Consider the following 20,648-nt stretch of genomic DNA (forward strand, 5'->3'; position numbering starts at 1 on the left):
TATCGCATCGCATTTGTGAATAAAATTGTGAAATAAAGATAATACTATTATTTTGTCTATTCATACAGAAATACTGTAGTATAAGAGGCCAATATATCCAGAAGTAAATTAAAGCATTTGATTTCAAGAAGACAGGAACACAAATAAAAATGTAATCTTTATTCTTTTTATAAATGTAGTAATTCCATAAAGTAGGACAAAGTGGAAATAAACACAAAGGGGTGCTGTTTTGTCTGTTTTTTTTTATAAGAGATGGCATAACAGACAGCACAGGTGTAGTATGCAGACAGACAGTCTGTGGACTGACCATGCTGGAGTGGCCCAGTTTCTCCCTGCAGAAACACAGTGTATCAGTCCCTTATCAACCCTGGCATATAGACTCAGACACATGACCGTATACTACAATACACCCAATCATACCAATACAACAGCGCCTCTCATGACCTCCAAAAAACCTACAAACATCAGTGTCTCTCATGACCTCCGCTCGGAAATAAACATTAATTAAGCCTCTCCATTTGCATTGTTTGACCCAGTCAGTCCCAACTGGCACTGAATCAATCCGACCTTTGTGTCTGGCTTTAGCGGTAAGGTTCTTACCCCTGTGCTCATGTACGACTTCCCCTTCGTAGAGCGCATGGACCAGGGACTGTCTCTGTTCACTGCCCAGCTCAGTCCACTGGTCCTGGGTCACTGCAGAGGCCTGCTCCGGGCTGAGCCAGGACAACTGGGTCGCACTGAACACCACCTGGATGTGACAGTCATGCACAGCCACAGTTACTCTTACACTCACACGCTCTTACAATACCTGTTGTTCTAAAACCGTACTATAGAGACTGTTTCTGACTCATCTGTGAGTGAGTCACCTCTAGTTGATGCAGACACGATCTATTTAGTGACACTCCCATTTCAATTATATATAACAGAAATAATTATTTTGCCTTACCTTGCCATTCTGATACAGGAATGACATTTTGCCATTATTACCAGGTTGTTTTTTTCCCCCACGATTCCCTGCAATCACCCAAGTGGGTAGCAACACCCACTTCAAAGACTCATTAACAACAGCACCTGACCTGAACAACGGTGGCTATTAGCTTTGTGCGTGTAAGAGGGGTAGGTAAATGAGCTGTGAAGGAATGGTGGTGGAGTGTCCATTTTAATGGCCGAGAGAGCCTCTGAGTTACTGAATCTCCCATCGCACTGCAGACCTCCCCTTCTCAATGCTCTGGAGGATTAGGTCTGTTGCCATGGAGATCCTATTACAGAAAAGACCCTGCAGGGAGCTCTGTCAGCATGACCAACACAATATTGAAATGAAAACAGCCGCTATTGAGCATACACTGTCTGTCTGAGCACCAAAACATATTCTAATCATTTATTAGCTACATTACAGCACAAACATTTAGCTTTGTGCAGTGTTCTTATACAATATACACTCACTGAGCACTTCATGAGGAACACCTGTACACCTACTTACTCATGTGATTGTCTAATCAGCTGTGCGATGTGTGGCAGCAGTGAAATGCATACAGTCGTGTAGATACGGGTCAGGAACTTCAGTTAATGTTCACATCAACCATCAGAACCAGGAAATAATGTGATCTAAGTGACTTTGACCATGGAATGATTGTTGGTGCCCGACAGGGTTGTTTCAGTATTTCAGAAACTGCTGATCTCCTGGGATTTTCACGTCCACAGTCTCTAGAGTTTGCTCTTGAGTTTAGTGCAAAAAACTAAAAAACATCCAGTGAGCAGTGAGAGAAGTTTGAGGACAAGGGCCAGACTGGTCAAAGCTGATGGGAAGGTTACAGTAACGCAAATAACCACACATTACAACAGTGCAGAAGAGCATCTCTGGACACACATTGCGTCAAACCTCTAAGTGGATAGGCTACAGCAGCAGAAGACTTAATAAGTCAAAATAAGTCTAATAAATACCTAATAAAGTGCTCACTGAGTCTACAGTATATTTACAAGACTGCCGATGGCAACAGCTGCAATGACACATGAAAGCTGCATTAAAAGGACTCACCGCCAACTTGCTAGAAGGAATCAGGGTGATAGCTTCTGGGGTCAGGCCTTCAATTTGTTCCCTCACCAGGGCCGAGAGAACCATGTCTGGCAGCCCCACTAGATAAGGATGCAGCTTGTTACCCATCTGCATGTCTTTGTGATGATGTCAGAGTATAGGCCCATCTGGGTGACTTTGTGATGATGTCAGAAAATAGTACCCATCTGGGTGTCTTTGTGATGATGTCAGAGTATAGAGCCCATCTGGGTGTCTTTGTGATGATGTCAGAGTATAGAGCCCATCTGGGTCTCTTTGTGATGATGTCAGAGTATAGAGCCCATCTGGGTCTCTTTGTGATGATGTCAGAGTATAGAGCCCATCTGGGTGTCTTTGTGATGATGTCACTACAGTGTACCTGCCAGAGTCCCAATTTCAGTAAAGACCTCCGAGCCCCAGGTGCTGATTGGTCCAAAGGCCAGGGGACTGGACAGCTGAGAGGTCAGGGCCTCCATCTGTTGCTCTACGCATGGCAAGGCCAGTTCTCTCAGGAACAGGACAGCCAAACTGACCATGCAGGGAAAAATGGGACAAGAAAAATATGAATCACGGTCTGCGGTTTCAATTTAGCTATGGTCATAATCTTACCATTATTTTGGAATGATAAGATATTGTATGAACTTTCATTGTATGTGATTTGGTTTATTTATATCAATTTTCCGCCCTACCTGAGGTTGTGGGGATCCAGACGTGTGATTTCAGAGGCGGTGAGTCCACAGAGAAGGTTTCCAAGTGATGCAAGCTCTGTCTCTCCCAGATCCTCCACCTTGCGCCTCCCACGACGCAGGAAGCCCAGCGTGGCTGCCCTCATCTGAAACAAAATGGCGGAGGGTAGCAGCAATGTTTCACTCTGCCGCACCTCCTGTGCATGACCTCACAGAACACAAATATAAGAGATGTGACGGTTTTAGGAACCTTCTTTGGGCTCCATCCTGTCAGGGTCCCCAGATGGGCCACTGTTCCCAGATCAGTCAGGTTAGCCTCCTGTAGTTCTTGCTCGTTCATCTCTGTGACGATGCAGCCGAGCTCCAGGATCTGGGCAGGCCTTAAGGCCTTCACTGGGCCATAAGACTGGTGAAAAACAACCACTTATCCTTACATCATTCACTCTTCACCACCTTCCATTTCATTCCCAACTGTGTCAACTGCCCATCTCACGACAACAGATTTTCAACTCATCGCACAGTAGAGACATGGGAACTGACCCGCCTCAGTTTGGACCACAGTCTTCGCCTCTGCTCGGGTCCGAGGGAGCCGTCCCGACCCAGGACCTCCACGCAGCGTCCCAGCTCGCCCTCCCCCATCCGACCCAGCTGAGCCGCCCTCCACGCTGAGGGGAACGTCCCCTTGATATCGGCACAGCTCGGGGTGGGCTCTGTCAGACCAATGCAGACCATTTGCAGAGGCACCGCAGAACATATAACAGGGAACACATTTCAACACTTCCATAAAATGGTCTCATGTATTTATTTTTGATCTAAGGTGAGTTAAGGAACACAGGAAATTAAACTGCAGAATACAAATGACAAACAAGGTGTTGCCATAGCAAGGTCATGTCCCTTACTAAACATATCATATGTGTCATCTTGTGTTGAACAATACACACCCAGCAATACTTTTCACACCATTGGGACAATTTGTACTGGCCTGTCTCTCTTTTCATTACTATACTGTATATAAGGCTAATATGTATCATGCAGCCATGTCCACATGACATAGCAGGCTCTAAAATGTATGCTGTCATTACATTTCCCTAATATCTATCCCACCATTGCTTTCCACCTTGCCGGCCCGGATGGGCTCCCCCTCTATAGCTGGGGTACCACAGTTACAGGATTTAGTCCTCATTGGGGAGTTTTTTTTTTTGCCTCATGTGCTTGCCATTTGGGCGTTAAGGCCTGGGGCCTCATTTATAAAACTGTGCGTAGGATTCATGTCAAAAGGTTGCGTACGCATGAAACCCAGGACGTGCGTACGCACAAAAATATTCTGATTTATAAAACAGTGCACACGCACGTCCCATGCCAGTTTTCTTTTATAAATCACAATCAACTCTAAATGTGGCGCACCTTTGCCAGCTTTATGTCCCGCCCACAGTTGCCTATAAATAGGCAGTGAAACACCCCTAATGAATATGCATTTCACGAAGACGACAATGGCAAACGCTGAAAAGAAGGCCAAGAAAAGGGATTTCAGCCATTTGATTGCCTCTGAAAAGCTACAGGTGTGGGAATTATCCTGATTGATTGTAAATGACGAACAGTTCTGCACAACGAATGTGATGATGACGATGATAATAATAATAATAATAATAATAATAATAATAATAATAATAATTATTATTATTATTATAATAATGATAATAATACACGTTATTTGTCTAGCACCATTGAAAACACAGTTACAAAATTAAGAGATAAAATGAACAAAAATCCATAACAATAAACACATTATAAAACATAATATGTGAATATGATAACAATATATGAAACTATGCACTCGTATCTGCCCGACTGACGCATTGTAAACAGCATTAGTGCAGCGTAATTTGTCCGACTGTTCACCATATTATTTATGAGAATACATTTAATTACATGAAGTATTGTTTAACATTTGTCTACATATTTGAGGGATTATTTTACAACAACATTATTTATATTTATCATCCTAAATCATATTTTTTGGGCACTCCAGGGAGCATTAATCAAACAGCTGTTTGTTTATTCGTTGTAAGAGAGGCTTTTATCCATTTTTGCAAATTAACTCTTCATATATGATACGTGAGAGGTAATATTTCGATTTATTTTACACAGTGGTATCAATTTTACACCATTTCTCGCGTTTCATCCCATTGCCATCGGAGTCGCAGTTTCTCATTTCTCCAATTAATGTGCGTATGCATGGGTCAGAGTTTCTGTGGAGGACCGCACATTTTCCCATCAAGTTCATTTTTTATAAATGCCAAACTTTGCTTAGAAAGTGGCGTACGCATTCTTTTGTGCATACGCAACGTTTTTAAATGAGGCCCCTGGTGTTTACCGTTTTTTGCCCTTTTGTAACTCTGTCAAGCATCTTCTTTGTGACACTATTCTGTAAAAACTCCTATACAATTCCAATTGAATTGAATTGAATTGAAGGACATTTTTTGGCCATTGTGACCTCCTGGTGTCTTTTTACAGTTTGGATTTCAGAAAACATTGAGGATGGGGTACTGGCAGTTGTAACTGATTTGATATTGTACACTGAAGTGTCTGGAGACCTGGGAGATAGACACTTCTGCCTTCAGCATACCAATGGCCATATACTGTAACATCTCACTTGTGGGGACTCTGGACTGTGGAATTACTTCTGCAGCATAATAGTCTGGCAAGGTCACTGTGTTGTCGGGAAGGAAACAGGGCAATCTGAGACTGGACAACATTTCTTCCACATGGTAGAGACATACAGAATTTTTACTCAATGAATTGAAGAAACCTGTGTTTTTTAGCAACATATTTTTTGGACAAGATACTATCTTAAATTCAAAACATAGTCCAGGTGAATGCCTACTTAACCAGTAGGCATGGTCCTTAGTTTGCCCTGCTTCCCCTGCCCCACTAACCATGCCCTTGCCACAAATAGCAATATGATTTATCCACCATTGACTGTCCACAACCAGTGGTACTGAAATCTCAATGAGCTCATTTACGTTTCCACAACTGCATAAACTGTACAGTACATTATAAATATGCACATGGGCAAGACGGGGCAAGGTTTTGCCTGGTTAATTAATCTTTAGAAATTTAAGTGATAATTATTAGCACTGTAATTATGTAATTATGGTTATATAACTAGAATCATAATTATCTAAGTATAATAAGTGATAATAATTATGTGTGTGTGTACTGTATGTGTGTATGTGTGTGTGTGTGTACTGTATGTGTGTGTGCTGTATGTGTGTGCTGTATCTGTGTACATGTGTGTGTGTGTGTAGGCAGGTGTGTGTGTATGTGTGTGTGTATGTATGTGTGTGTGTGTGTGTGTGTGTGCGTGTGTGTAAGTCAGGTCTGACGGATGCTTTCTCACCCTTTCTCCTCCTGCCCCTCCCTTTGATGATCCCTCTGAGGAGGCTCTCTCTCTTCTCCCTCTGCTCCTGCAGACTCCTGCAGCCTCTGCCCACCTCACTGTCCTCCCAGCTCCTCTCAGCCTCCAGGACCTGCTCTACCGTCTCTGTGCTGAGGACGTCCTGGTGGACACACATACACACACAGGCACATACACGCACACACACACCCACGCACGCATATACACACATTCACACAGACACACACACACATGCACACACCCACGCACACATATACACACACACACAGACACACACACACATGCACATGCACACACCCACGCACGCATATACACACATTCACACAGACACACACACACATGCACACACCCACGCATACATATACAAACGTTCACACACACACACACACACACACACACACACACATACACACACATCTCAGCAAGCTCTCCAAAGGCCTACTACACTGAATAAAACATCAATTTCGAATATGGCTGTTTTCAGTATCAGCACACTGAAATCAGACCACTGAGGCAATGAAAAGGAGCACTATGTTCACCAGGGGAAGAGAGGCGATCTGCCGGGGAGAAAGAGTGAACACCAGCCTGCCTGCCTCTTCCACTTCACCCACAGTCCAGGATGATGGCTCACTGCAGTAGAGAGGGACACAGACCAGTAAATGACCAGATTAACCACATGCCTAGGTAGTTCAGGTTAGTTCATTGGACCTAATTCCCTGTGAGGAATGAGGAAAGGGCATCTCACCCAAACAGGCCTCTGTCTGTGAGAACCTTGGCGATCTCTGTCAGCATGTCCCGCGGCAGGCAGTAGCCCTTTAGATCCTCCAGCCGCTGTCTCAGGGCCTCTCGATTCACCTGCCCAAACAGGTCCCTGTCCAGGAAGGGCAGAAGGGGGCCCAGGAGGTCCAGAACAGCCCCTGAGATGCTCTCCTCCTGGGTGATACCCTGTGAGAACAGTTCCCAAATCTGTTAGGCAACCTCATGAATTCCCACAGCATGGCAGGTCACTTAAACCTATCAGCAGATGTCCATTGTGGACAATTAGACTGTCAAAACCCACTCATAGGCCTTTTGCCTCAAAGTGCTGTCAAATGGGTAAAACACAGGCAAGTATCCTCAACCACAGTTCAGTTTTTCTATACTCTGCAGTCCACAGGTCAATGCATGTATTCATTCTGACAAAAGAATGACCCAATTGACCAGAAGATTTATTATTGCTCAACGGCTGCAAGATTCCCACTCAAATAAATTAGCAACAAGGTAATTTTATAATACTCTTCTTTTAGAGCAAGTATAAATCAAATATAACATTTTAAAAGATGTCTTGGTTCTGACTCATTCTGTCTCACACAGATAAACCAGCTTCAGTCACAAGGGACAAGAAATTTCAATCCAGAAAGTGCTCCATGGGTCTGCATTGTCCACAGTGGGCACAGTGCCTACCCTTGGTATTAAATAAATTGTTTGGGCATTTTGCCAACAGTGACAATTGGAGCTTGAGCTTTGACTTCATGGGGAAATACTGCCCTCACCAGGACAGAGAGTGCCTGTTCAGCCAGTGCAGTCTGCTTGTGCCTGGGCAGCCGCAGGAAGGAATCGAAGTTCTGCTGGATGTAGTCCAGGACTGCTACCAGTGAAATATTGGAGAGCTTTTCAATCATCTTCACTCTGGGAGAGAGAAAGATATGGCCCCAGAGTAAGTCTTTGATAGAAAGTATAAAAAAGACAGGTGAGGCTGGGTGTGGGAGGAGGATTTCTGCTGGAAAGGTTATCTTACGGTAATCTCGCAGAGAATGATGGGGAGAGAACATTCATATCTGTCTCTGGTCGCTTCTGCAGTTCCTCTGTGACACATTTCCGCTGGAAAGGATAAGTGGAGTGTTGTCAAAGCAACAACAAAAAAACAATCCCTTCCTGCTGTGAAGGTGTCTTTTAAAGCACTCACTTTGGAGAGTGTGTATTGGTGCTTGCATGCATTCTAATTAGGAATTATTGTGAAAAGAAATGCATTTTTATAGAAACCCTGTCGTGCAGAAATGTCACATATCAGATTAAAAGTAAATAACCGAGACAATATGATTAGAAAATGTGATTGCTATTCATGAAGCTAAGGCTGCACAATTCATAAATATTATAAAAACAATTAGAGAGAGAGAAGGAGAGAGAGAGAAAGCGAGAGAATGTGTGTGTGTGTGTGTGTGTGTGTGTGTGTGCTTGGGCAGGGGGGAGGTGTAAATACTAACCAGGGCTGGTCTCATTTCTCCAGGAAGTTCACTGATAAATTGCACCAACTCAGAAAAGTCTGACTCATTGGCCCACAGCCTTAACCAATCACAGCCCATGCCACCAGCGATGTGCCCTAAAGTTCTATAATAAAAATAAATTTGTGTTTAAAAAGTGTTCTGAAGAGCTTCTGGTGTAGATGGTATATTTTTATTTAGTTTTATACATAAATATTCACACATATATACTTATCTAAAAAGATATATGAATTGCTTACAGGTAAGCATGCTTAGAGGAGTTCATTCTCCTTTTCATCTTATTTATTTGTTTATTATTCTTAGAATAAAAGTATCATTGTAAATTAAAGCTTCTTTTTTTATGGTATGTTTTATAAAGTGTGAATCTGCAGTATTAAACAGTGAGGCTAATTATCATTAGCCATTATCTGCACAAATGTTTCTCCCTTATTAAAGAGCCCAACTTACCCCAGAAAAATGAAAGTGAGTGAGAGGGAGAGTAGACCATACTTGGTTTCACTTACACTGCAGTTTCTTGTGTAATGTTTTTGGCCTGAAGGATCTTCTTGAAAAGTAATTGAGCCTGGGTGCAGAAACAGAAAGCCGATGGTGGGTGGGCCACTAGTTATAAGAATTTAATATGCCCTCGCTAGCGACAAAATATCTTTAAAGCCAGACATTACTAATTCATAAAGCCTTTTCAGGCTTATTATACGACAGCAAACCAATTTGTTTGATGGCAAGGAGGGATATCCAGTATTGATTTACTGAGTGACTTATTCAAACAACGGCTGGCCTGCGCCTAGACTGCGAGACTCATCGTTACGCTATCAGCTTTACTTTCACCCCTCACAGACGATGCGGAGGGCGCACATGATCTTTTCATGGTCCTAAAGAAATGATATTTAGGGCACGGAAGAGGTCGCACCTGCTGAGGTGACCAGGGCAGGTGTTTGTAGAGTGGGAGTTGTCTCAGGACAGTCGCTCCGTCTATTTCTGATGCTAGTTTCCGCAGGGGGATGAAAGGTAGAACACAGCGCAGCTGCTGAGAGGTGTTCAACGTGGTCTGGTCCAGGGCCTTCAAAAACACATTCACACTCAGTGAAATCAATACCATGTTGTGTTATTTGCTCACACACCAGGGACATACATACAGTGGAACATGCCTGACATAATATGCATTTGTACAGCTGTATGTTTACTGAAGTTAATAGTTAGTGAATACCTCATTCAGTGCTGAGTGAAGTACCGCATTCAGTAGTACAATAGCTGAGTGAAGTATCTCATTCAGTGGTGTACTCACTGAGAAAAGTATCTCAGTGAACATGCTGAGTGAACTATCCCATTCAGTGGTGCAATAGCTGAGTGAATTATCTCATTCAGTGGTGCAATAGCTGAGTGAACTATCTCATTCAGTGGTGCAATAGCTGAGTGAACTATCTCATTCAATGGTGCAATAGCACAAACACATTATACGTCCTATAGTGAAGACAAGAGGCAATTATGTTAGTCTTGTCGAGACCAAAAGATAAATCTTGAGTCAAATTTGGTCCATAGGACTACCCAAAACTCGTCATGCTCTCAACAGCCAATATTCTCAACAGTCATATTTGATGAAAAAAAAAATGTAATTTCATTTCATCCATTGAATAAAATGGTGACCATTGGTTTTGTTGTGTTTATATAGCTGTTTTTGAGGATATCATTACACATCTTAACTGGAAAAGGGGTCAGACCTGACCCTAACACAATAGAGAGGTTAAAGGCAGGTATACTCATGTGACGGTAGCAGAACACTAGGTAAACCCAACGGAGTATGGAGTGTATCTGCAGGGCAGCCGGGGGAAGGGGAATGACAGTGGTATGAAGTACCTGCTGTAGTGTGGCATAGAGCATGGCCCTGTGGGCAGGCTGCAGGTCTGCCAGTAGGGGGCGCCAGCACTGACAGTTTGGACCTTCCCCGGGCCCAGGCCAGGTCAGGTCCCTCAGGGCTGTGGGGGACAGACCTGGGAGCAGGGGCTTCAGCCTGCACAGTGTGTCCATGCTAAGCTGCAGAGCAGAACGGACCTGCTTAGGATACTCCGTGTATAAAGTAAACTATAATTAAATATAAATGACAGTGACACAGCAAGTGTTCTGGCTGGTACAATACTGAAAACCGAAAGGCCATGCAGTACACGAATGTTGCACTTTGAGTTATGCATATAATATCATACACACAAATGATTTTATTTGAATGCGCACAAGGGAATATTTTTGTGCTCTCTTCCCCTTTTTCTCTCCGGTTTCTAATGCCCAATCATGTGCAAACTGTGATGCTCATCACAAGCTCAGTTGTTGATTCAGGGCACAGATAAGCACGTGTACTGAAGCATGTAATGTCACCGCTGCTTCTTTTCACATCGCGGTTGACAAGTCAGCCTCACAGAAACAAGAGTAAGAGAGAAAGACACGTGCAAATCAACAGGTGAACCGTGCTGGATTGGCCATCGCCGGTCTCTGGTGTGCAATGAGACATAGTTATCCCTGCTGGCTGAAACCCTCCCTGCCTGGGTGACACTAACAGTGACTATGCACTGAGAGAGAAAGAGACTTAGGTAGCACTCTGTCATATACACTGAGCAGCAGGCAGACTTTAATAGCTCTGGAGTCCCTGAATGATTGATGCTCTGTGGTGACAGAATCGGCAGTGGTGTTGTAGCCTGTGCTTCTGGGATAGCCCAGTGCTGTTGACAAGCTGTCTCTCATCAAAGTCCAATTCAGCCTCCCATGTCACATCTTTGCTTTACGTTATAAAAATACTTGATTTCACATACTTTATTTAATACATTTTCTGGGGGAAAGCTTAAAAAAGTATTTGGTAACACACTGATTTGAAATGCATTACTTACATTAGTATGTTGTGTAAGGCTGGACAGTATTTGAAAGGCCTGGATGGAAACAACAAACACCTATTCAGTAAACTTTCAAAGTGACATTACGCCTTCTGATTGCAATCAGATGGCCTTAAACAAGATATCTATCAGCGCTCATTATCTCTCCCACTTTTTCCCTGAGGCAATTCAATTTAAGCACTTTGCTCAGGGTAAAGTGCTGCATCATCCAGAGTTACAAACTATCGCACCCAAGTGACAGGAAATGGGCCTGAGCCAGTACTTCACATCACAGGTTCAATAAGCCTGCCTGCAGAGCTTTCATTGATAAAAACTTCATAATCTATACAGGCATTCCCCAGGACTGCATTCAATTTACATTAGACCAGACTTACACAGCATTAGCAAGGGTTAAATACATGCAGTAATCATATGCAATATGCATGCCCACATTTACTAAAGTTAGGAATTATTACAACACTTGGTTTTTTCAAGCTCAACACAAGTCTTTGTACCACCCCCCAGTGTGCATGGAAAGCTGAGGCTGTACAAACCAGGGTGTGCTCTGCTCTTAGGTTCTCTAACAGCTTGCTGTTCCTACAGCCTGGATAATGTGTGCTGGCTGGGGCACCAGGAGGAGCTTGCCTACCTGTGCAGGGGGATACCTGGGCATGCCTGGCTGAGAGAGCAGGTCCAGCACCTGGGGAGTGGGGAACTCCTGCAAGAAAGAGGCTCCCAGGTGGGGCAGGAGCCCACGCAGGGTCCTCAGTGCTGGTGAGGACAGGGCACTGCCATTCAGGGGCCTCAAAGCCTGGAGCAGCCAGTGGGACAGCTGTGTACAGGGCACACCAGTGGAGAGAGAGCTGAGTCTGGAGCGGGCAATGAGACAGCTGTGTACAGGGCACACCAGTGGAGAGAGAGCTGAGTCTGGAGCAGGCAGTAAGACAGCTGTGTACAGGGCACACCAGTGGAGAGAGAGCTGAGTCTGGAGCAGCCAGTGGGACAGCTGTGTACAGGGCACACCAGTGGAGAGAGAGCTGAGTCTGGAGCAGGCAGTGAGACAGCTGTGTACAGGGCACACCAGTGGAGAGAGAGCTGAGTCTGGAGCAGCCAGTGGGACAGCAGTGTACAGGGCACACCAGTGGAGAGAGAGCTGAGTCTGGTGCAGGTTTCAGACATGGGAACGAGGGAGACAGAAGAATGAACTTGAAGTAGATGAAATAGAATGGAGTGAGAGCAGAGATGGGGGTGAATGTAGAAGCAGCATTCCCCTACCCTGCCTGACGCGCTGGTGAGGCCGTCAGATACACACAGGGCCAGCCGCTGCCACAGAGGCTGGGAGAGAGGGGAGGCTGACAGAAGTAGATGCAGCTCCTCTGTGTTCAGATAGCACCCTAGAACCCCCAACCTGTGTCAGAAACCAAAAAATCGAACAAACAAAAAATACACAACTGGTTGTGTGTGTCATGAATGTATTATGTAGAAGGCTACACACAAAGGCAGCACCTCAGAAAATCGTCGCTGGTGAGGTTCATCTTCTCACTGAAGACAGTGCGGAGGACATGGCGCCCCCTTATACCATCCAAGCTGCTGTTTCCCAGTGTTTCCACCAGGGGACTGAGCTAAAAGCAGGAGACAAGCCCATATACATTAGTATAGCCGTTTCCCCCCATTTAGAATGCAGGAGATAATCATTTGTAAAACATCCAAAATCTATAAAACCTGCATTTCCATTTAAATGACTTCACTAAAGGCCCGTTTCCACTGGGAATTATAAATATAACAATATACTGTAAACCATTTAATCATTCACATCTTTTTAAACACATACACATTTCCTGCAGGTACAAACAGTACACACAAGTCGTGAGACATTTAATTGTAAAAAGCTCTATATTGGAGGGATCCAATGGATATCATTATGATTCCACCAAATTTTATTCCACCTTACAGTTATTGTTGTAGTGTAGACACTTTCATACCTTTTCAGTGAAATGACTTTCATGGTTTTATAGTTATAGTTATTGTTGTCGTTGCTCCTGCTACTGCCTCGTCACTCACCTGCGGTGAGGTCAGCTGCTGGAAATGGCAGATGGGGAGGTGTGGGAGCAGGGGCAGGATGGAACTCAGAAAGTATGGTGGCCAGGAAGGGACCTCTCCCAACACCTGAGACTGCAGGAGTCTTTTCACAAAAGCTTGTTTCTGCTGAGACTTCATGCCGGAGCTATGATCACGGATAGCCATTAACCTGGAACATCAAGGTGGAACCAGTCATATACTAGACGTGCCGTTGATCTCATAAATGTGTTGAATCTATCCAAACTGTGTGCACTCACACACTGTCATTGACCATCAAGGAGGCTGGAAAGCTCATGATGTCTGAGACGGACATGAAGGGGATGAATTGAGAGAGGTCAACAAAGAGGTCTGGGGTGACTCGTGGAAACTTGTGGATGAAGGCAGAGGTCATTGTCTCCATGGCCTGCTGCTCCTTTTGGGATGCCTGAGGATGACATCACAGGTCTGAGAAGAGCTTGTTATGCATTACAAACTCTCCATGCAACTTTCAGAGATATTCAACAACAAAAACAGTTAGTTTAGTATGTTTCATCTCATATTGATTTGCAGAATTATACACTCACTGAGCACTTTATTAGGTATTTATTATACTCATTAGACTTTTTGACTTATTGGTCTTCTGTTGCTGTAGCCTATCCACTTAGAGGTTTGACAAGTTGTGGGTTCAGATATGCTCTGCTGCATACCACTGTTGTAACGTGTGGACCTGAACAACAGCTGAACCTCTTGACCATGTGTGCATACTTTTTTATGCATTTAGTTGCTGACATGGGATTTTCTGATTAAATATTTGCATTAACAAGTTGGTGTACAGGTCAACCTAATAAAGTGCTCACTGAGTGTATACCATGTAGAAATGCTCTCATACTCTGATAGAATTAATGTAAAGTCCTTCACCTGGCCATTCATTTGTTGAAATAGAACATTCTGGAGTCATGGGATAGAGATAATTATTTTTGTCTCTGTACCAGCAGCCTGGAGGCATTGACTGAAGAGGGTAACAGAGGCTATGAGTGGACCACAGTCACCTGACGTAAAACCCTTAAAAACCTTTGGGACCACATTTGACCAAGATACAGGAGAATAATTCCATAAACCTCCAAAAGTTCTCGACTGCTGCAAGTGCACTATGAGACTCGCATCCACATAATGCCTTGTGAGGAGAGTTCAGGAGCATGTGTTGTACCATGTTTTTCATGACAAATCAATGAACTGCCAGGTTCATACTGAACCTCACCTCAAAACCTCAGCTTGTAAGCAAATATTTAAACAAAGAATGCAATAACATAACATTCCTGTCAAAAGAAGGGAAACCCTGCACTTATGCCACTATCCATGTGCTTTACCTGAGCAGTCTCTACTTGCAGCTGGTTCCAGCTCTGGTGCATATGTGAAAGGAACCTTTTTACGGCATCTTTTTCTGCTGACATCAGCATTGTGCGGATACTTTCTCTTGGCATCTGAAGGTACTCCTGGATAGACAGACAGAGACACAGTTATCTTGTGCTGAGACAAGACACAAAAGCAGACAGACAATACATATGATTCTCATATTGGCGAGGCAATACTGCCCATCTCTCCTTAACCTGACATGCCATAGCACTGTCACGCTGTATAAATGGATAATATGTACAAAGGTAAGCTGTGTAACTTGGCCGGGATAAGGCCTCCAATGGACATTAATAATGCAAAGTGTACCTGGAGCAGGACTTTGAGCGCAGAGGAGTTGTCATCCTTCTGAATAAGGTCCCACAGTACAGGCTAAGTGGGAACAGAAAGAGAGCCTTGAAAGAGTACAGCTTTGGAAACATCAAAATTCAAATGAAAGTCGTCAACAGTTTACAATGCCGAAACCCCTAATGCTGTATGGGTAACATGATAGTGATTAGCACCTCACTGACAAGTCACGGCAGAGGCTGCTATATACAGTATGAATGAAAATAAGCATAATATGTTCAAAATGTAACCTGGCTTTCACACCAGTGAGAGGACATGTTTATCCTGATAACAGGCACTGCACTAGTTGCAGTGTAAATGTAGCTGTCCTGACAAAAAGGTAACATTACAAACATGCAACTCATGTTTGAACATTCAGTTTTAAATAAAGAGTTTACTTTTTCTGCATTTGCCTAGAAACTAAAGCGTCTAGCACTGCATCAAAATGGATTAGAAAGCTCCAAGGATCTCTGCCTACATGGCTGGCAAGCCTTTCCACATATTGAGAACTCTGTGTCAGAAATACTTAATGTTATTCATTCAGATTTTACCTTTTTGCTCATTTCCACTTATGCCGCCTTGTTCAATTTACAGAATCTGAAATACCTATTGTAGCTCAAATTATTGTAGCACAAACCATTTGTGAATTTTAACCTCAGTCAAATCTCCCCCTTTTAACTAATTGAAGATATTAAGTATCTTAAGTTTCTCTTTGTAAATGTTATACTTTATAAAAGAAACCAATTTAGCCTTCATAAAACTTTCTCTGGAGCCTCTGTATCTCTCTTTAAGTCTGGTTCCTGAAATACTCCAAGTACAGTCTGGCACAGGCATGGGTGATGAATGCGGGAATATGATGTAACATTAGCTGTGAATGGTGAAATCAGCACACACGCCGGAAACATCACATACGCTGAAGCAGCTCAGGAGATCCTCCTTGACAGAGGGGTTCTGCTCCTTCTTTAGAAAGACAGCGACTGTTTGGAGCACGCTCAGTGACGCGTTGGGCCGCAGGGTGGCCCAGAACGAGGCGTTGTCGAGGAGACTGGACAGCAGGATGGCCTGGCCCAGCCCCTGCCGGACCTCGTTCTCGCCCTCCTCCAGCCCAGCCGACAGCCCCACCACAAAGTCCAGAACGCGCAGCACGTAGCCCACCGTGCCGAGCCAGCCCACGCGCTCGTCCCCCGCCCCCTCGCACTGACTCAGCCTGTACAGCGCCTCCAGCAGGAAGGGTGCGGGGTTCACACAGAGCTGCGAGGTGTCAAAGTCGTAGGGGGCGGGCAGCATGTCGAAAACCTGCTGTAGGACGCACTTAGCGTCCTCTGGCTCGGCTCCCGGCTCAGTGCAGAAGTCGAACAGCCAGGGGTGGGTGGCCACCAGCTGGAGGTAGAGCGTGGCATTGCGACAGACGTGCTCCCGCAGCCCCTCTCTGCCCCCGCACTGCTTCAGCAGCGTCAGGTTGGCGAAGGCCTCTGGTGCCCAGGTATTGTACCTACAGGCCTCCGCTGAGAGATGCATGTGGGAGGAATTGTGGACTTTAGAGCAATATCCAGCCACCCAGCCCCCCTCCTGCGGGAATGGAGCGGACTCATTTCCACACAGGGATGTGACGAGGGCCGTGTTGCTGGGCAGAAAACACCTCCTGAAGTCCTCCGCTTTCAGAGAGCGGGCCCCCAGCTGCGCCAGGCAGTCCTCACTGGCATCCGGACCAGCGCCTCCAGGGACATCGCTGGAGATTTCAACACATAGCTCATCAATGCTGGACTGATTGATGTAATGGTAGTCCTTTGGCCTCGCTGCCTGAAAAAATGTAAAATGCGCATGATAAACAGAGCTGTTAAAACAGAATAGAATAAGGCACCAGCTGGTTCATTTTAATGCCAGCAGGTCCTGACACAGATTCCAAAAACAAAATGTACTGCTAGAAAGACTTGTTTATAGAGGAGTTGTGGGCGTGTGAATAAAGCTGTCTGTGTTACCTTATGGGCTCGCTGGAGCCAGAAGGACACGTTGGCACAAACAGTGTTGTTGAACTCTTGTGCAAAAAACTCACTGCACACGTGCACCCACAAAAAGTCTTCCTCCGCCGCAGAGAGATACCAGGCCGCGTCGGAGCACGTGACGTGCAGATCCGGCCCGACGGGCCCCATTTCAGCGTCCAGGGCGTCGCCGGGCCCATCGAACAGATTACAGTACAGGAACACTGTGAAGTTAGACACCCCAGTGAGCCCTGGGATAGAATCGTTACAGGCGGCCTCCAGGATCTCAGCCGAGGCCGGGTAGTCCGCCTCTCTCAGGTCCCAGTCTTCGCTCATCAGCATGTGGGGAAGGAGGGACTTGGGCCTGCGAGCGGGAGGCTGGGGTCTGGAGGCCTGGCCCTCGTCACCAGGGGAGGAGCAGGACATGAAGGGGGGTCTGCTGGGGGGGCCCTGCGAATTGAAGCCCAACGCCTGTGCGTTCCAGGTCAAATTATGTCTGATCCCCCTGCAGAGTTCAGAAAACACATACCTCATAATATGCAAATACACATTCAGAAGCAGAAGATCTTTAATGAATACATGGCTGTTATATTCACATACATTATCTAGTGCCAGGGGCCCCGAAAGGCGGCCTACCTAACAACAGTCTAGCTTGTGTTCTAGAACTCCATGACACTGAGTGAGTTAAAGCATTGATATTGCAGTTAGTCTCTGTGTTGTGTTGTTGACCTTGTCTCGTTACTCATATTACACTGATCATATGATGTTTTATATATAATCAGCTCCTTTTATGTGATATTCTTTTCTTTCAACTGAATAAAAAATACTGTGATATTCAAGAGGTCACAACAAGTAAAGAATATCATTACCCTTTACTTTCATATGATTTGGACTAATGTACCCAATGGAAAATAAACAAATGAAAATAAACAGACTAAGCTGACAAAGGCCTGGAATCTGGGCTACAGAGTCACAATATGCAGATGATGTCAAACACATTTATGCTGTCTTCTCATTGGCATACAGTGACACCAGCTGCACGAAAAAAAAAAAAATCGACATGCTCCTTAACTTCACACACTGATACTTACCACAAAATTAATTGTCTCAGGTCACCTTTAGAAGAAGAAATAAAAATAAAACAAACAAATCAATGACACATTTTAATGACACAAATCAAAGGCATTGGAGGAAGACACAAAAAAGACTAAAAGTTAATTTGTGGAAAAATTAAACACGGGTCTTTGAAAGGTAACAACTGTACTGGATGTAACAACATATCTCAGCACACAATGCCCAGGGTATTCAGTTACTGACAGCAATGAAAAGAAAAGACAGATTGGCTGGGCCACTGGATACAGAGCAGCATGTATCTGCTTACTGAAAAGGGACAATTATGATTTTGAAAGCTTTGACAGTTAAAGTGGATGAACTGATTTAAATTCCATCTCAATAAAGAACAGCATTTCAATTTCATGAAGTGCCATAGGTTAATGTGCTGCCTTGCTGATGTTCCTGTATATGGCATTATGTTGCATCATCTGATAGTTGATGGTACCTCTTGTATTTACTTTCAATGGGCTTTCCAAGCATACTGTCATAGTTTTAGTGCAAACTCATAAATGAGACAGAGAAAGCAGACTTGCCCACAGAGCACTGCCCCCCACGACCCTGTGGCATGCCCACAAGGCTGGAGACGTCGTCCAGCAGGGCCACAGTTACCCGGGACACCTTCCTCCTCAGGTTGCCATACACCGAGCTGCCCAATCGGTGCAGGAGACCCCGCCGGATGGTATCCAATCCCTGCACAAGTGCAGGGTTAGGCTCCACAGCCTGCCCCGCCCTCTCTCCGGTGGTGGACCGTGACAGAGCCTGGAGAAAGATGTTCTGCATGGTGCCCAGATCCTCTGTGTCCTGCTCGGTCTGGTTGATCAGCAGGTCCTCTTCCTTTAAGGCCCCTGGAATCATGCTGAAGGGCTTCAAACGACCAAAAGAAGGAGGGCCTCCATGATGCTCTCTGCTCACCCCTTCAGAGTGAAAATTCACCACGGGCTTCCAGTTCCGTGTCTCCAAAAAGCTCATGAGCTGCCGCAGCCAGCCTGTGTTGAAGGCGCAGTCACTGCGTCCCTGCAAGACACAGATGAATCCCTGGACACCTGCGCTGGCCTGCCCATAGGTCCCACTGACGAGGGCCTGGAGAACGGTCTCCAAAAGGGCACTCACAGTCTTCCAGTTCTGGGAGAGGAAGTCGCGGAAGGACCCGGGCGGCTGCCGCTCTGTGATGCCCAGGATGGTCTGCAGCAGTCCCAGCAGGCCGTCCCAGTGCGGGCTGCCCCTGAGGGACAGGAAGAAATCCTGGAGGCTAAAGCTGGGCCTGGGTGGGATTTTGTCATCCCACTGCCCAAATGCGCCGCCCCCTTCAGGCTGGAGGAGAGAGTACAGCAGTTTTTCCCAAAACTGATCCCGATCAGAGGACTGCGGCCTGTCCTCCCACTCTGCCGACGCTCCTTGCAGGTACATGGAGATGTTGTAGAGGAACCCCGACAGCCGGTTGGTGTCCAGAGATTTTCCAAGACGAGGGAGGTTCACGCTCTTTGCAGGGAGGAGCCCCAGTGTTTTTAGGCTGCCAACAATGTTTCTCACTGCGGTTTGGATCTTTTGGTCTTGTGTTCTGACTGTGGCGGGCTGCTCTCCGGGGGCAAACCACCCCCCTCCTTTGCGCCAGAGTGAGATCAGCTCTTTCAGGACTGCTTCCCTCTCAGCCGGTCTCTCGTCTCCTAAACAAAACCCAGAAATTACATATTGTCTGACAAAAAAAGAGAAAATGAAATGGCTGGTGAACCAGCTTGCATTATAAATATATATATCGCCCATTCAGGTTATCACTATCATTCCCTTTCTATACTCTGAAGAAGAACAGTGCATCATCTCACCTGTATTGACGACTGGGATTCTTATGAATAAAATAATGAGTGGCACGAAAAGCATGGCCGTTCCCTGTTTGGCCATTGCGAGCATTCTTTACTCCACCTGCCAGCCAGTGCGGAAAAGGTCAGCTCCCTCCCGGCAAGCCGCGCTTGCTGCAGAGTACCTCAGTGAGCTGGCTGAGACGCACACGGGGAGTACAATGTCACTCTGCACAAATGAACATTCAATGTTAATGATTGGGCACCACCACTTAGTTACCTAGTCACAAAAACTAAACAAACCTACCAAATACCTGAAAACAACTCAGCTTGTTGCTGATATTCCCCTTTTTTTTATTCTGTTTGCTTTTTGTAAAGGAAATCACACAATCATTGTAAATAAAAAATATACATTATTTCAATTCAAATAAATTAACAATAGCAATAAATCCAATAGAATCTAGAATATGTTTTGGTTTTAATCCTCAAGCAAAAATAGTTCTCAAAATGTTCTCATTATTTGTAAGCATTTTTCTGATAACACATCATAAGATAAACTTCAGTACTTACCACCAGCTATGGTCCATTCATGGATTCAAATTTCCTTGTCTAACGGAATAGTATAGGTAAATATATTGTTTCCATCTCATAGCCTCCAGAAGCAATAGTCGGCTTAATAACAACAACGTATCAGACTTTTT

At 45.0% G+C, this 20,648-nt stretch overlaps 1 protein-coding gene across 1 annotated transcript; it reads right to left on the reverse strand.

Annotated features, from left to right (window-relative positions):
* Positions 1 to 219: 219 nt before the first annotated feature.
* LOC133131492 (stereocilin) lies at positions 220 to 20,050 on the reverse strand. Its single transcript, XM_061246874.1, has 29 exons — positions 19,975 to 20,050; positions 18,688 to 19,818; positions 18,133 to 18,157; positions 17,042 to 17,546; positions 15,975 to 16,862; positions 15,045 to 15,107; positions 14,693 to 14,818; positions 13,604 to 13,770; positions 13,329 to 13,515; positions 12,774 to 12,889; positions 12,543 to 12,675; positions 11,917 to 12,099; positions 11,286 to 11,324; positions 10,267 to 10,443; positions 9,323 to 9,472; positions 8,919 to 8,977; positions 8,398 to 8,521; positions 7,932 to 8,014; positions 7,687 to 7,822; positions 6,900 to 7,099; positions 6,694 to 6,784; positions 6,137 to 6,296; positions 3,277 to 3,446; positions 2,987 to 3,142; positions 2,740 to 2,882; positions 2,430 to 2,578; positions 2,036 to 2,133; positions 601 to 748; positions 220 to 332 (listed from the first exon to the last, which is right to left on the reverse strand). Exons 1-29 carry the CDS (start codon positions 20,048 to 20,050, stop codon positions 244 to 246), a joined length of 5,772 nt encoding a protein of 1,923 aa, XP_061102858.1. The 3' UTR covers positions 220 to 243.
* Between the last annotated feature and the right edge of the window lie 598 nt (positions 20,051 to 20,648).

This window comes from Conger conger, chromosome 6 (assembly GCF_963514075.1).
Source record: "Conger conger chromosome 6, fConCon1.1, whole genome shotgun sequence".
NCBI classification, from domain to species: domain Eukaryota; kingdom Metazoa; phylum Chordata; class Actinopteri; order Anguilliformes; family Congridae; genus Conger; species Conger conger.